This window comes from Lachancea thermotolerans (assembly GCF_000142805.1).
Source record: "Lachancea thermotolerans CBS 6340 chromosome B complete sequence".
NCBI lineage: Eukaryota > Fungi > Ascomycota > Saccharomycetes > Saccharomycetales > Saccharomycetaceae > Lachancea > Lachancea thermotolerans.
Window position 1 is genome coordinate 520,392 of NC_013078.1, and position 12,829 is coordinate 533,220.

At 48.7% G+C, this 12,829-nt stretch overlaps 9 protein-coding genes across 9 annotated transcripts, besides 1 other annotated feature; 6 read left to right on the forward strand and 3 right to left on the reverse strand.

Annotated features, from left to right (window-relative positions):
• Positions 1-255: 255 nt before the first annotated feature.
• On the reverse strand, positions 256-911 carry RPL42A (60S ribosomal protein eL42; the record flags this gene model as incomplete). Its single annotated transcript, XM_002552023.1, has 2 exons — positions 256-572; positions 908-911. The coding sequence occupies 2 exons, from the start codon at positions 909-911 to the stop codon at positions 256-258; spliced, it is 321 nt and encodes a 106-aa protein (XP_002552069.1).
• An 851-nt stretch (positions 912-1,762) lies between these two features.
• Positions 1,763-2,716, forward strand: CHS7 (Chs7p; the record flags this gene model as incomplete). Its single annotated transcript, XM_002552024.1, has 1 exon — positions 1,763-2,716. One exon carries the CDS (start codon positions 1,763-1,765, stop codon positions 2,714-2,716), a length of 954 nt encoding a protein of 317 aa, XP_002552070.1.
• A 112-nt stretch (positions 2,717-2,828) lies between these two features.
• On the reverse strand, positions 2,829-3,038 carry KLTH0B06490g (uncharacterized protein; the record flags this gene model as incomplete). The annotated part of the gene is made up of 1 exon (XM_002552025.1): positions 2,829-3,038. One exon carries the CDS (start codon positions 3,036-3,038, stop codon positions 2,829-2,831), a length of 210 nt encoding a protein of 69 aa, XP_002552071.1.
• A 150-nt stretch (positions 3,039-3,188) lies between these two features.
• Positions 3,189-6,491, forward strand: RIA1 (GTPase RIA1; the record flags this gene model as incomplete). Its single annotated transcript, XM_002552026.1, has 1 exon — positions 3,189-6,491. The coding sequence occupies one exon, from the start codon at positions 3,189-3,191 to the stop codon at positions 6,489-6,491; it is 3,303 nt and encodes a 1,100-aa protein (XP_002552072.1).
• A 161-nt stretch (positions 6,492-6,652) lies between these two features.
• Positions 6,653-7,552, forward strand: IBD2 (Ibd2p; the record flags this gene model as incomplete). Its single annotated transcript, XM_002552027.1, has 1 exon — positions 6,653-7,552. One exon carries the CDS (start codon positions 6,653-6,655, stop codon positions 7,550-7,552), a length of 900 nt encoding a protein of 299 aa, XP_002552073.1.
• A 755-nt stretch (positions 7,553-8,307) lies between these two features.
• DSE2 (Dse2p) lies at positions 8,308-9,210 on the forward strand (the record flags this gene model as incomplete). The annotated part of the gene is made up of 1 exon (XM_002552028.1): positions 8,308-9,210. The coding sequence occupies one exon, from the start codon at positions 8,308-8,310 to the stop codon at positions 9,208-9,210; it is 903 nt and encodes a 300-aa protein (XP_002552074.1).
• A 71-nt stretch (positions 9,211-9,281) lies between these two features.
• KLTH0B06578g (uncharacterized protein) lies at positions 9,282-10,427 on the reverse strand (the record flags this gene model as incomplete). Its single annotated transcript, XM_002552029.1, has 1 exon — positions 9,282-10,427. The coding sequence occupies one exon, from the start codon at positions 10,425-10,427 to the stop codon at positions 9,282-9,284; it is 1,146 nt and encodes a 381-aa protein (XP_002552075.1).
• A 199-nt stretch (positions 10,428-10,626) lies between these two features.
• BNI5 (Bni5p) lies at positions 10,627-11,856 on the forward strand (the record flags this gene model as incomplete). The annotated part of the gene is made up of 1 exon (XM_002552030.1): positions 10,627-11,856. One exon carries the CDS (start codon positions 10,627-10,629, stop codon positions 11,854-11,856), a length of 1,230 nt encoding a protein of 409 aa, XP_002552076.1.
• A 234-nt stretch (positions 11,857-12,090) lies between these two features.
• RPC10 (DNA-directed RNA polymerase core subunit RPC10) lies at positions 12,091-12,303 on the forward strand (the record flags this gene model as incomplete). Its single annotated transcript, XM_002552031.1, has 1 exon — positions 12,091-12,303. One exon carries the CDS (start codon positions 12,091-12,093, stop codon positions 12,301-12,303), a length of 213 nt encoding a protein of 70 aa, XP_002552077.1.
• Positions 12,304-12,617: 314 nt separating this feature from the next.
• Positions 12,618-12,829: part of a mobile genetic element (DNA transposon of KLTH part of the newly discovered ROVER DNA transposon family of the Kluyveromyces:degenerate copy) that runs on past the window's edge.

Below are 12,829 nucleotides of genomic sequence, written 5' to 3' on the forward strand. Positions count from 1 at the left end.
CAGAACACTTGAAATGAGTTATGCTCTAAGTAGCGTGTTCGCCGGGTAACAACGACACATGAGGGCACACCGTACCATGACAGTCGGCCAGCTACCAGAAGCGCCCAGCCCATTCGCGTTCAGGCAGGCTATTCAGATAATGATATAGCATCTCTAGTGTTACCTTATACAATTTAGTACAGATGAGTAAAGAAAGCGTGAGAAAAGGGTACTAAACATGAGTTGTAGATGTGAGCAAATAACAACGAGGTCAGCTTAAAATTGCAAAGCTTGGCCCTTCTGCTTCTTCTCACCACCCAATTCGAAGTGCTTACATCTCTTCAAAGCCAGCTGGGCTCTGGTCTTGCAGACGACACATTCCAATCTCAAGACAACCTTCTTGGTAACCTTGGCTTTCTTGTGGAAGATAGGTCTGGTCTGACCACCGAAACCGCGCTGCTTACGGTCGTAACGTCTCTTACCCTGAGCGTACAAAGAAGCCTTACCGGCCTTGTATTGGGTGACCTTGTGTTGGGTGTGCTTGCGGCATTGCTTGCCCTTGCAGTAGGTCCTTCTGGTCTTTGGAACGTTAACTGAGAAACGAGTTAGTAGGTGATGGCAAGATTCGGACACGGGGCGCGTTTGCAGTGCAGAGCCCGGGCTGAGCCGTCATGACCGGGTCTTATAGTTTATGGCTGGCGACGATTCCGGAGGCCTGCTCCCACGGACGATGTCAGCGTGCTTTTCAGGCCTCTGTCTCTCCCTGAGGCTTCCTCACGACGTAGGCTGGTTTTCCTGCCCAGCTTGATTCCCACGTTCTATCTCTCGATCTTGGGTATTGAGCTTCTTGCTCCCCTCCAAGCACCTGGCATTCTGCGTTGCTCGTTTGTCACCCGCAATCACTTCATTTATCACTCTTTTGACATACCCATTGCGACTGATGCTTCTTTCTTGCTGGTAACTGTAATGCCTTGAAGCTACAATAGCCAACATTTACGAACTTGCATTATTTTTCCAGGAGTCCAGACCGGTCAGAGCTGCTGCGACGCTGCTGCCGTACAGTCCAACCAGTGACCCGCGTCGGCGCGGTGAGACCTAGGCGGCCGTCCTGCCCAGGGCTCTGCTCAGGGCTAGGCGGGAGTGGGAGGGAGCACCAGGCTAGCCAGCCCCTGGAGCTCCTGCCTGGGCAGGGCGGGCACGCTGCGCTAGGCAGAACCCGGGCGCTGCCTACGCCCAGAGAGCTGCCAGGCTCTGCGTCCTTTCGTTGCGCCGCCACTTCGCTTGCGAGCGAGAGACGCAAAAACTTTAAAAAATATCGGTGCTGATTAATGTTATATGTATGGGTTGAAAACTGATGTAAGGATGTAAGTCACAAAAATGAACCGACGTGACGTACACGTGACATTAATTGTTAACCAGAGAAGACGCAGGCACAATTGGAGCGCAAGCGCCGCACAGCAGCGTGACCTGAACTAGTTCGTTTCCGGGCCTTTTGGCCCTTGTGAGAGGCTGTCTCACATACGCCGTTCAAAAGGACATACACGAGAATAAGGACTGTTGTTTCTCTGCATTTCGCGGCGCTCTGTCGCGAAAATGTACATGAAAGAATCGGCCGTTTGAATACTAAAGTATTTGGACCCGTCGTATTACCGTTTTGAGCCAAATCATCCGTCCCGTCAAATTTGTGAAACAAAAATAGAGAGCATCTCAATCGAGAGTACGTTCTAACGCAGCTATAGCCTGTTCAGCGCACCCTGTGTTCCTCTGCGCGCCGACACCAGTCATGGGATTCGGAGATTTTCGTTCCATCTGCTCCAAAACACCGCTGCCGCTGTGCTCGGTGATCAAGTCCTCTAAACACCTGGTTCTGGGCGCCCACCAGAAGGTCGAGGATTTCGACACGAAAGACTTCCGAACTGGCGTGCTTCCCAAGTGCTACGCGCGCTCGATCGACGTTGCCAACACTGTTGTGTTCCAGATCGGCAATGCATTCGTGAATATCGGCGCGCTGGGTGTGATCATGTTCATGATCTACTCCACGCGCCAAAAATACACCGCGATCGGCCGCTCTGAGTACGGCTTCTTCTTTGAACTCTGCCTCGCGCTCATCTGCTTCACACTGGTCGTGGACTGCGGCGTCTCGCCGCCGGGCTCGGACTCCTACCCGTACTTCGTTGCGGTCCAGATTGCTTTCGCGGGCGCGTGCTGCTGGACCATGGCCGTGCTTGGGTTTCTCGGCTTCAGATTCTGGGAGGACGGGACCCGCAAATCCATGGCGCTCGTCCGCGGGATGGCCTTTATAGGGTTCATTATCAACTTCCTCGTGGCAGTCTTCTCATTCAAGGCCTGGAAGGCCGTTGACTCGTACGCGGAAAGCAACACCACTGGCCTGTTCGTGGTCATGTATCTGTTGAACGCCATCGCCATATTCCTGTACATCGTGTGCCAGCTGATAGTCTCGCTCTTCGTCATCAACAACTTGTGGGCGGCCGGCGCGGTTCTCCTGGGCCTTTTCTTCTTGGTTGCAGGCCAAGTTATAACCTACGCATTCTCAGACGCCATATGCGTTGGCGTCAAGCACTACTTGGACGGCCTGTTCTTCGGCAGTCTGTGCAATATCTTTGCACTCATGATGGTCTATAAAAACTGGGACATGACCACTGACGACGATCTGGAATTCAGCGTTAGCGTGAACAAAGGCAATGAGCTGGGCTTCATGTCGGACTTTAACTTTTAAATTCTTTCTCGAAAACACTTTGGGACTCTCACTTGTATATTACACATATAGACGTTTGGCGTTGCATCTCACCACTATTCCACTCAGTACAGTACGAATAAAAAAAACAACATTACCGTTTTTGCTGCTCTTCCTCCTCTAGTCGCCGTTTGGCCGCATTCAATATTTCCGCGTCTTTGGTGTACACTATGTTGTCAATCGCTTCCCGTTCATTGAAGGGGTAGCAACATCCCTCGTTTGGGCATATTATCAAGCTGTAGTTTTGCTGGATAAGGCATTTCTTGAGTTCTTCACCGCATTGTGGACAGCTCTTTTCGCTCATGAGATCGCTTTGATGCGTGCGTGGCTGTTCCCTCTTCTGTGCAATAAGCTCATCGCCAACTTTTTTCAGTATTTAATTAATACCTACTAATTTGCGATTTAAAGGAAGTTACCATTTTGCATTCGAACATACCCAACTCCGCTCGAAACCATGTCTAGAGTTGGCCCCGAAACTTCAAAAAGGCTTCAAAAGGACCCCTCATGTATCCGAAACATCTGTATTCTTGCTCACGTTGACCACGGAAAGACGTCGCTTTCAGACTCGCTTTTAGCATCCAATGGGATCATCTCCCAAAAGCTAGCAGGAAAGGTGAGGTTTTTGGACTCTCGGCCTGACGAGCAGTTGCGAGGGATCACTATGGAGTCGAGCGCTATTTCTCTTTACTTCAGAGTTTTACGCAAGCAGGAGGGAAAGGACGAGCCCTTAGTCAATGAACATATAATCAACTTGATAGATTCCCCTGGCCATATTGATTTTTCCAGTGAGGTCAGCGCGGCTTCTAGACTTTGTGATGGTGCTGTGGTTCTGGTCGATGTGGTAGAAGGGGTGTGCTCGCAAACTATAACTGTCTTAAGACAGTGCTGGATCGAGAAACTGAAACCAGTTTTAGTTCTCAACAAAATTGACAGATTGGTAACAGAACTACAGCTAACACCTCAAGAAGCTTACGTCCACTTAAACAAGATTATCGAGCAGGTAAATTCCATTATTGGCTCCTTTTTCAACGGACAGCGACTACTGGACGATCTATCATGGAGAGAGCAGCTTGAGAACAACACAAATGCTGAGTTTGTCGAGAAAGATGATACAGATATTTATTTCAAGCCTGAAAACAATAACGTCGTATTCACTTCAGCTGTTGATGGCTGGGGGTTCAACATTGGCCAGATAGCCAAGTTCTACGAGAGTAAGTTGGGGGCTAAAAGGGAAAACTTACAGAAAGTTCTTTGGGGTGACTTTTATATCGACCCAAAGACCAAAAAATTCATAAACAGTAAGGGGCTCAAAGGCAGAACTCTGAAACCGTTGTTTGTCAGTTTGATTCTAGACAACATCTGGAAAATCTACAACAATGTCTTGGTGGAGAGAAACGCAGACGTTCTTGAAAAGATAACGCAAACTCTTAACATTAAGGTTTCTCAAAGAGATTTGCGTTCTAAAGATCTCAAAAACCTACTGCGTACTATCATGGGTCAATGGCTCCCTGTCAGTACATCCATTCTCCTCACTGTAATTGAAAAAGTTCCCTCCCCTCTCGAATCACAGAGTGAAAAGATGGAGATTATCATTGGTAATGCTCCAGGATCAGATCTCATTGACAAGGGGCTTTACAAGTCTATGGAATCTTGTGACAAAGATGGTCCAGTCTGTGCATATGTATCTAAGATGCTTTCAATCCCTAAAGAGGAGCTTCCAATCAACAATGGAAAGCCCTTATCTCAGGGTGAATTGATGGAAAGAAGCAGAGCAGCTCGCGAACAAGCTTTGAAGGCAGCGAAGGCCGCAGAGCTCGCAGAGAGTCTTTCTCGCACAAACGCTTCCAAAGATGAGGGCCGTGGCTTTTATGAGAGAGCTCAAGAGACTGTGGCTACGCCACAATTAGGTACAGCTAACCATAGCGCGGATAATACTACTTCAAAGCCCTCAGAGACTGATACATTCAAGATTGTCAATGAGCCCGCTCAAGAGTTTGATTTGGGTCTTGATCTCGGTGATGAAGATTATGAAGATGAGGACGATATTAACTTAGAACCAGAGTTTAGTCCTGCTGTTATCGACCCTAATGACCCCTTGAGCTCAATGTTTGAGTACGAGGAAGAGGATCCCTTTGAAACGAATAATGAGGCTGAGTTAGAAGAAGATGATGCAGGTGATTTCGAGGAAAGTGACGAAGTCATGATAGGCTTTGCAAGGCTTTATAGTGGTACGTTAAAGGTAGGGCAGAAAGTTTCCGTACTTGGTCCAAAATACGACCCACGCTTTCCTGCTGATCACATCGAACAGGTCGAAATCACCGATCTATTCATCTTTATGGGTAAAGAGTTAGTGCCCTTAACTGAGTGCCCACCAGGTAATATCGTTGGCATTGGCGGGCTTGCTGGAAAGATATTGAAAAACGGAACCATAGTGGATCCACAAGTTCAAGGTGCCAACTTAGCAGGCGTGAATTTGCATGTCACCCCCATCGTGCGAGTGGCGCTCGAGCCCACAAATCCGACCCAAATGGGCAGGTTAGCTCGCGGTCTGAAATTGCTAGATCAGGCCGACCCTTGTGTTCAAACATACGTCGAAGACACTGGTGAGCATATCCTATGTACTGCAGGTGAGCTGCATTTAGAAAGATGTTTGAAAGACCTGAGGGAGAGGTTCGCGGGGATTGGCATAACTTCTTCAAAACCAGCAATCCCTTACAAAGAAACATTCCTCTCAACTTCTGACATGAATCCTCCAAAAAATGCGGAACTCGGAAGAGGCGTGTGCCAAAGATACTTAGGCGAATACGCTTTCAAGTTCAGATCCGCGCCACTTCCTGAAAACATCACACAGTATTTGACTGAACAGGAGGCCAACATCAAGTCTCTCGTTGAAGAAAAGCAGCAATCAAATGAAAGCAGCGAGTTTAGCAAAAACTTGAAAAACCTCTTCACTGAAGCTGCCGCCAAAAACAAAATATGGGATCAGTGCAACTCGTGCATATCGGCGTTTGGCCCCAAGAGAGCGGGGCCCAATATTTTAATCGCAGAGAACGTGCTATCAGGGCAGAAAGATGGAGAAGAAACATCAGACACATTTGAATACAAGAGTTCAATTATCAATGGTTTTGAGCTTGCAGTTAGCGGGGGGCCACTGGCTAAAGAGCCAGTTAGCGGAATGTGTGTTATAGTCGAGGACATCCACAAAATGAGCCAGGAGGAGATAGATCAGTTAGAAGTTCAGAACTACCAAGCTGAAGTGCCCAACTTTTCAGGTAGATTGATTACTACCGCTAGGGATATAATCCATTCCACTTTTCTTGACTGGTCTCCACGTATCATGTGGGCTATGTACTCGTGTGAGATCCAAGCTTCCGTTGAGGTTCTCGGTAAGGTATACGCAGTGGTTCAGCAAAGACGTGGTAAAATTGTATCAGAGGAGATGAAGGAGGGAATACCCTTATTCCAAATCGAGGCTCAAATCCCAGTCGTTGAAGCTTTCGGGTTCAGCGAGGACATTCGTAAGAAAACATCAGGTGCTGCTCAACCTCAACTGGTATTTGCAGGCTTCGAATGTATTGATCTAGATCCGTTCTGGGTGCCAACCACTGAGGAAGAGTTGGAAGAATTGGGCGACACTGCTGATAAAGAGAACATAGCAAGAAAACATATGAACATGATAAGAAGAAGAAAGGGTCTTTTCGTGGACGAGAAAATTGTCCAGAACGCTGAGAAGCAAAGAACGTTGAAGCGCAACTGATGTTTCCGCTACCTTCGTCAATAGCTTATTGGGACTTTGTAATCGTGTTTCGTTACATAAAAATTTCAACGCTATAATTGCATAATGGTCATCGACCATAGCTCATCGACCGCTAACCTAGGCCGCTCGCACCTTCTTTGACTACTTAAACGCCCAATGCAATGTGCCCTTCTAATAATACATCCATAGAGGTGGTCTCCAAAGATGGTCCAGTCGATTTTAATGTCATGATGCAAGAGGGCGTCAAAGCACTCACCAAGGTTCTGGCTGACCATCTGCAAGATCACCCAGACTATCTCAAACAGCAGTCCATGAAACTGGTATTCAACAACGATATTGATAAATCTGGAGAGAATGGGGAAGCAGCTGGAACCTCAGAAGAAGATGCTAAACAGATAACGGCCACAAAGAGCGCTGGGGACGAAGAGATAGAGGAAGCGGACCTGAGGAACAAGAGCAACTACCACATGTGTAAGGAAATGTCGCCACAAACCCACAAGCTCTCTTCACTGTACAGTCCCTCGAAAAACAAACAATCCCCATCCATAGCTCAGCCAAGTGAATTTGATTGCGAGGAAGGCGAGCTGGTTTTTGATTATGGTGAACAAGATCTGATGTCACTTCCGGGTGAATTCGGCGACAGTATCAAGAAGATGGTCGCTTCAAGCATGGCCCAGGATCCGTCGGGGCGTCACTCTAACATAAACATCGACCTCGATGTTGATGACACGCTTAGCGACAATAACGATTCTCCGGAACCGAACTCGTTTTCAGACCAGCCTTCCCAAAAACAGCATGGTCACCAAAAACATCGCAGATGCCGACATGGAGGCGATAGCAACCGGGAGCACGAGTTTGAGTACCCACACCATCCAAAAGTTACACCAGATTTTGCCAGCTTGATTACGTACGACCAGCCCTTATGCATGTTCTGCGAATACTACTTCGTTTTCGGAGAACCCCCCAAAAACATGATCAAATGGTTTCAAAGAACGGGTGGCCGGGACACTTCTGCACACTGTCGCTCTTACCAAAGACACAGCAATTCTACCCAACACTGACCCGCCATGCATTTGATAAACGACGCCTCAACACGAAAAATCGAGGAAAATCCTGAGAAACTTACCGTTACGTTAAAGTTCCGTTACTACTAGCCTAATATCGCACCTCTGCATCAGTACCGTGCCTTCTGAGTCACGTGCTCCCGGCATTTACTTGGCTTTCTCACTTGCTTTGTTTATTTTTCATATGAAAAATAAATAAACGAGTAAACAATAGACCTGAAAGCTGGTTAAACGCTGAACTTTGAGGCTAAAAACAAAGAACGGCAAAGGCGATCATGATCTATTCAAAACATTGGGGGTGCTGGTTTGTTTACTAGAGTGTGAATAGCGGTTTTTTTGAACTGCCATTGTCATTTCGGCCGTTTATTTTTTAAGGTTTGCTGGTCAATACCCTTGGCGATAGCTGACTCGGATGTTTACAGAAACAGAGGCAAATGCAAAACCAACACAGGAGCTGATGCAATTGGAGTGTATGCAAGGATTTTCGGGGCAGTTGCGCTTGTTTTCATGGCTTTGTGCAGAGCAAATATGAGATGGCTGATTTAGTATAAGTACCAGGAAGCATTGAGCTGGTTTTGTTTCAACTGGCCCTTTCTTAACTCAGAAATCAGCAAGAACTCACTTCTCTACCCAACTTTACTGTCACTCTTTAAAACCTACGGACTGCGGCCTCCACACAGCACTCGCTTCATCCAGAAACTACACCAACTAATTCCACTCCTTAACGTTTTAGTCATTCATTCTTTTCAAAAATGCAATTCAAACTTTCCACAATCGCTACTGCTTTAACTTTTCTATCCTCGATGGTATGCGCCGATTCCAATGTGAGATATATCACATCTGATGGCGTGGTTTACAGCTTTGCCGTTATCACTAGCACCATCAAGCCTGCTACTACTTACGTGACCACCAGGTATTATACCACTACCGAGGTGGTGCCTGTGACATTGTCCAATCAAGTTGTTTCTTCGTCCACAAAGGCTGTGACCAAGACTTCAACCTTGGAAGTGGTCAGCAGCACGGCACCTGCCGAGTCGTCTAGCCTGACGCCAGAAAGCACGTCAACGCTTTCCTCCAGCCAGCAGCCCGATACAACGTCTTCACAGTCGCAGTCCTCTAATACCCGCTCGACACTATCAACCGCCATCCAAAGTTCTTCGGCTGCTAGTGCCTCAAGCACCTTTTCTTTGATATCTTCATCTATCCCAGCTAGCTCGTCCCCTCGCTCGACCTTCGTTAGCTCAACTGATGTTTCTTCTAGCGTCTCCTCAGCGACCTATTCTGCATCAAGTGCTTCTAGTTCTTCCTCTTCCAGTGCTATTGCCTCCTCAACCTCAAGTGCTTTCAGTTCCACTTCAAATACTCCTGGTATCTCCTCTTCTAGTGCTTCTGCTACTTCTGCATCAAGTGCTTCCAAGTCGTCCTCCACCATCACCAAGTCTAGCCCATCCGTTACTTCTATTGCTTCTTCAACGCTCTCCCTGGAAGGAGAGGCTTTCACAACCGAGTATGACGAGGATGGATCGTGCACAGTCTACTACGAAGATGACGACGATTATTACACAACGGTATACTTGACCGACTCAAGCCAGTCCGTGGATGCTTACACAACATACACCAGCACAAGAACAGTTTACGAAACGATATCAACATAAGGTATTAAGGCATAGTTAACCTATAGGAAAAATCTGTACATTATCAATTAATATTTTGGAAAACAACGTAATTACATGAAGGAAAAGCTTGCAAGGGCCATATCGTTTCCAGCTGTCACATTCATTGATCTGCGATCTTTGCGGGCTTCAAGATCGTGTAGGACCATGCACATACAGGTAAGAACCAGTGTGTCCCAGGGAACGTCCTGCAACCCTTGGCAACACTGAGCAAGCTCTTTAATTTTGAAGTCTGCGACTCTAAGAGTTCTTTTCTTAGGAATGAACGTAGCCTTTCCATCACTATAAGTGGCCCACACCGGCATCTGCCACGGGGAACGCGGCTGATCAGCAGCCCTTCCGAGCTGCTCGCGCGAGCTTCCAGGCAGCTCGTCGAGGTAAGAGGCAATGCCATCGTCTAGCACTGCCAACTGGAAGGTGCCTGAGCCGAATGGCGATGCCAACCCACTAGTACCCAACCACCGCAGATTCAGGTCGTTGATCCGCGAGTCTGTATCTCGGCGGTGAACGTGATTGACCATCCTCATGGAGAAAAGATTGTTTTCTGGCCGATTGTCGATGCGGAATGTAAACTTGTACTCTACAAAGCTCGTATTCGTGTGGATTCTTTGGTAAACTTGGCAGAACTCAAGCTTGTAAACACAGGTGGCTCCCAGCTGCGCCATCAGCGTGCATGTCTCGTTCTCCTGATACTTCTCAGCCTCGCCTGGGACACTCGTGTCCACAAGCACAAAGCGGTAGATCTTCATCATTGGCAAGCTTCTTTTGATGATCGTGCGAAACACGTTCACAGGCACGGCGTGAAACAGCGGGAATCCAAGCGCTTGCTCGTCATGCAGCTCATCAAGACGCCGCTTATTCTCACGGAATTTCTGGAACGACTCGATGCTGGGGAACGCGTAGAAGCCCTTACCCATTACCGTGCTTGCGAATACTATGTGACGTAGGTCGTGAAAAAGAGGGCAACGGTTGACGAACCCTGAGACCCTTAAATCACCAATGGTACTGGTCTCTGAATTCCTTCTCTGAAGGGTAACGCCCTCTTCATTATGCGACCGACGCTCATCTGATCTCTTGCTCTCCACTAAAGTCGCTTGGTCGCTATCGCTAGCGACTGGATCCCTTAAAACAGAGGCATTGTTTTCCCGATTTGCTCGGGAACCGTTAGATCTCCTGACCAGGTTCCTGACCCTGTCCATGACCTTAGGCTCAAGTCTCAGCCTCTGTTCCTAGTCTTTAGTAGTGTGTTTAGTTTCAACAGCTGGCGCGATGGGAATGGAGATCAAATTTCAGAACCCTAGCCAAAATATTGTACAGTTTCAAACTCTATCAACACTCTGATAACGCACGAAAAAGGCGAAGAAACAGAACCGTTGAGATATACTGCAGATTGCCAAGATGGACCAGGAAACGCTGCGGAAGCGAATGTCACAAATTGAGCTGGAAATCGATGAGATGAATCAAGTTATTGACGAGAATCTCCAGCTAGCAGAGCCGCATGGGGACGAGCCGCCCGAGCATGAAAAGAAGAAGAGATGGGACAGCGGCACTAGCAAGGACCCGGAAACTGGACCGGAAGAGCCCGAAACGCAGCAGGTCATCGAAGCCGAACTGTTTTTGCGGTCTGCGACTCGGCCAGTGCCTCCCTCGATACCCGCTGCTACGGAGCTCGGGAAGGAGCAGCGCACAAAGCCTGCGCTGGAGAACGAGCCCACGCATTCGGAACATATGAACCAGCCGCCAGCTGAGCGCGTACCGTTGGAACAAACGCCTTCCGATGGTGGAGTGTCTCTAGCGCCATCGCAATACGTCGATGCACCAGAGGCTGTTCCGGCGCAATCATCTTCTAAAAGCGAGGCTGCACCCGCTGATATAGGACTTAGAGAAACACAGCCCTTAAACGGTATCTCCTCCCGCCAGGCAGGCTCTGTTGGCTCTGCGGGCTCGCCGCGCGAGTCGCAACCTTCGACAGAAACCGCAGAAACGCCCTCGAGCGAAGTGGACAGAGAACAGCCAGATGAACATCTACAACCACCCTCTGAAGAATTTACTACGACGGCATCTCGTGGGTTCAAGGCTGCGTCAAGGGAGGATGCCCGCAAGGAAATGCCGCAGCAAAGCACTCTTGGCAACAATGAACCACAGGAGGCTAGTGCCGGCATGTCCTTTGATGAGAACAGTCCGTCGACGCAGTCAAGCGCGGGATCCAAGCAACCGGTGAGCCCTGACTCCACTCAGTCGTCCCCACAACTGAACCTGCCCAAAACAAGAAACCCCGCATTCCCCGGAAAGCGCGCTACTTCTAACCCCAATCCCTTCAGAGTCGTTTCTGTCACAAGCAAGCAGACTGAAGACGTCTCTCCAGCGCAGAAACTACAAACACGCCACGACTACCTTGCCCGCAAGTGCATCAAACTTCAACGCGAGATACAGTATCTGAGCGATCTGCGCGATCGTGGAGCCGTGGCTCCAGAAGATGCGCGTAAGATTAACTCTGCGCTAGAGAAGCTACAAGAATACCTCGACCTCAAGACTAAAGAGCGCTACGAAATAGGTGTCTTGCTGAGTAGACAGCTGCGGCGTGAGATCGACCGCGGCGAGAACGGTCAGTTCTGGGTCGGTCATTAGTGAGCCCCATGTCGAGGCAGAGTGCTACCGGCGCTTCCGAGTCGTCAGGTTCTGGCCTGTCTACTACTTTACCCGGCCACTCCCGCTTGAAGAGATCCGCGTCACTTTGTACTATAGTTCTTACTTCTGATCATGAAAAATTTCATGGGTTCAGGTTGTAAGCTCATCTCTTGAAGTTAGTGCTAGCCGAAGAACTTCGAAGAGCACTTCTCTGTGGGCCTTGTGCGTTTAGATATGTCTCGTGAAGGATTCCAGATCCCCACTAACCTCGATGCTGCCGCGGCTGGTACTGCCGCGGCCAGAACTGCGACGCTGAAGTACATCTGCGCCGAATGTTCGAGCAAGCTGTCGCTATCGAGAACAGACCCCGTTCGTTGCAAGGACTGCGGTCACCGTATCTTGCTCAAGGCACGTACCAAGCGTATGGTCCAGTTTGAGGCCCGTTAGTTGCTAAAGACCGGGAAGTCCTGGATGCTTAGAGCGTACCGGGTTGTACATAAAGTTATAAGAATCGCATATACTAAAAAAAAGCCTACAATAAAATGGAGGGACCTTGTAGCATAACCGAAATTTTTAATGTGCCGCTGGGACGGCTGGGTGGCCAGAGCATTCTAGAGTGGCAGGATGCCTGGCAGATGTTCCTGCGTGGCGCCTCCTGCGTCAGCGCCTGCGCCCACCAGGTCTGGCTCTATTTCCTCGTCTACGCTCGAAAGAAGGGCTTCAGAACCAGCCCTTTTATTTGTACTGTCGACAGCGCGTGCTTCATCCGCCTCCCACTGCTCAGAAGCAACAGATTGCACATATGCAAGGTTATGGCCTGTCTCGAAGCAGAGTAGTCTGTTGCGTAGTGTTACAGCTTGATTGAGACATATGCCCTTGTGGGACATAACATCTACAAGAGCGCTTCTGCTCATGCAGAACCAAGCTTCCGCGTCTGCCGTTGAAATTCTGCTGTTGTGTAGCGAAAGCGCCA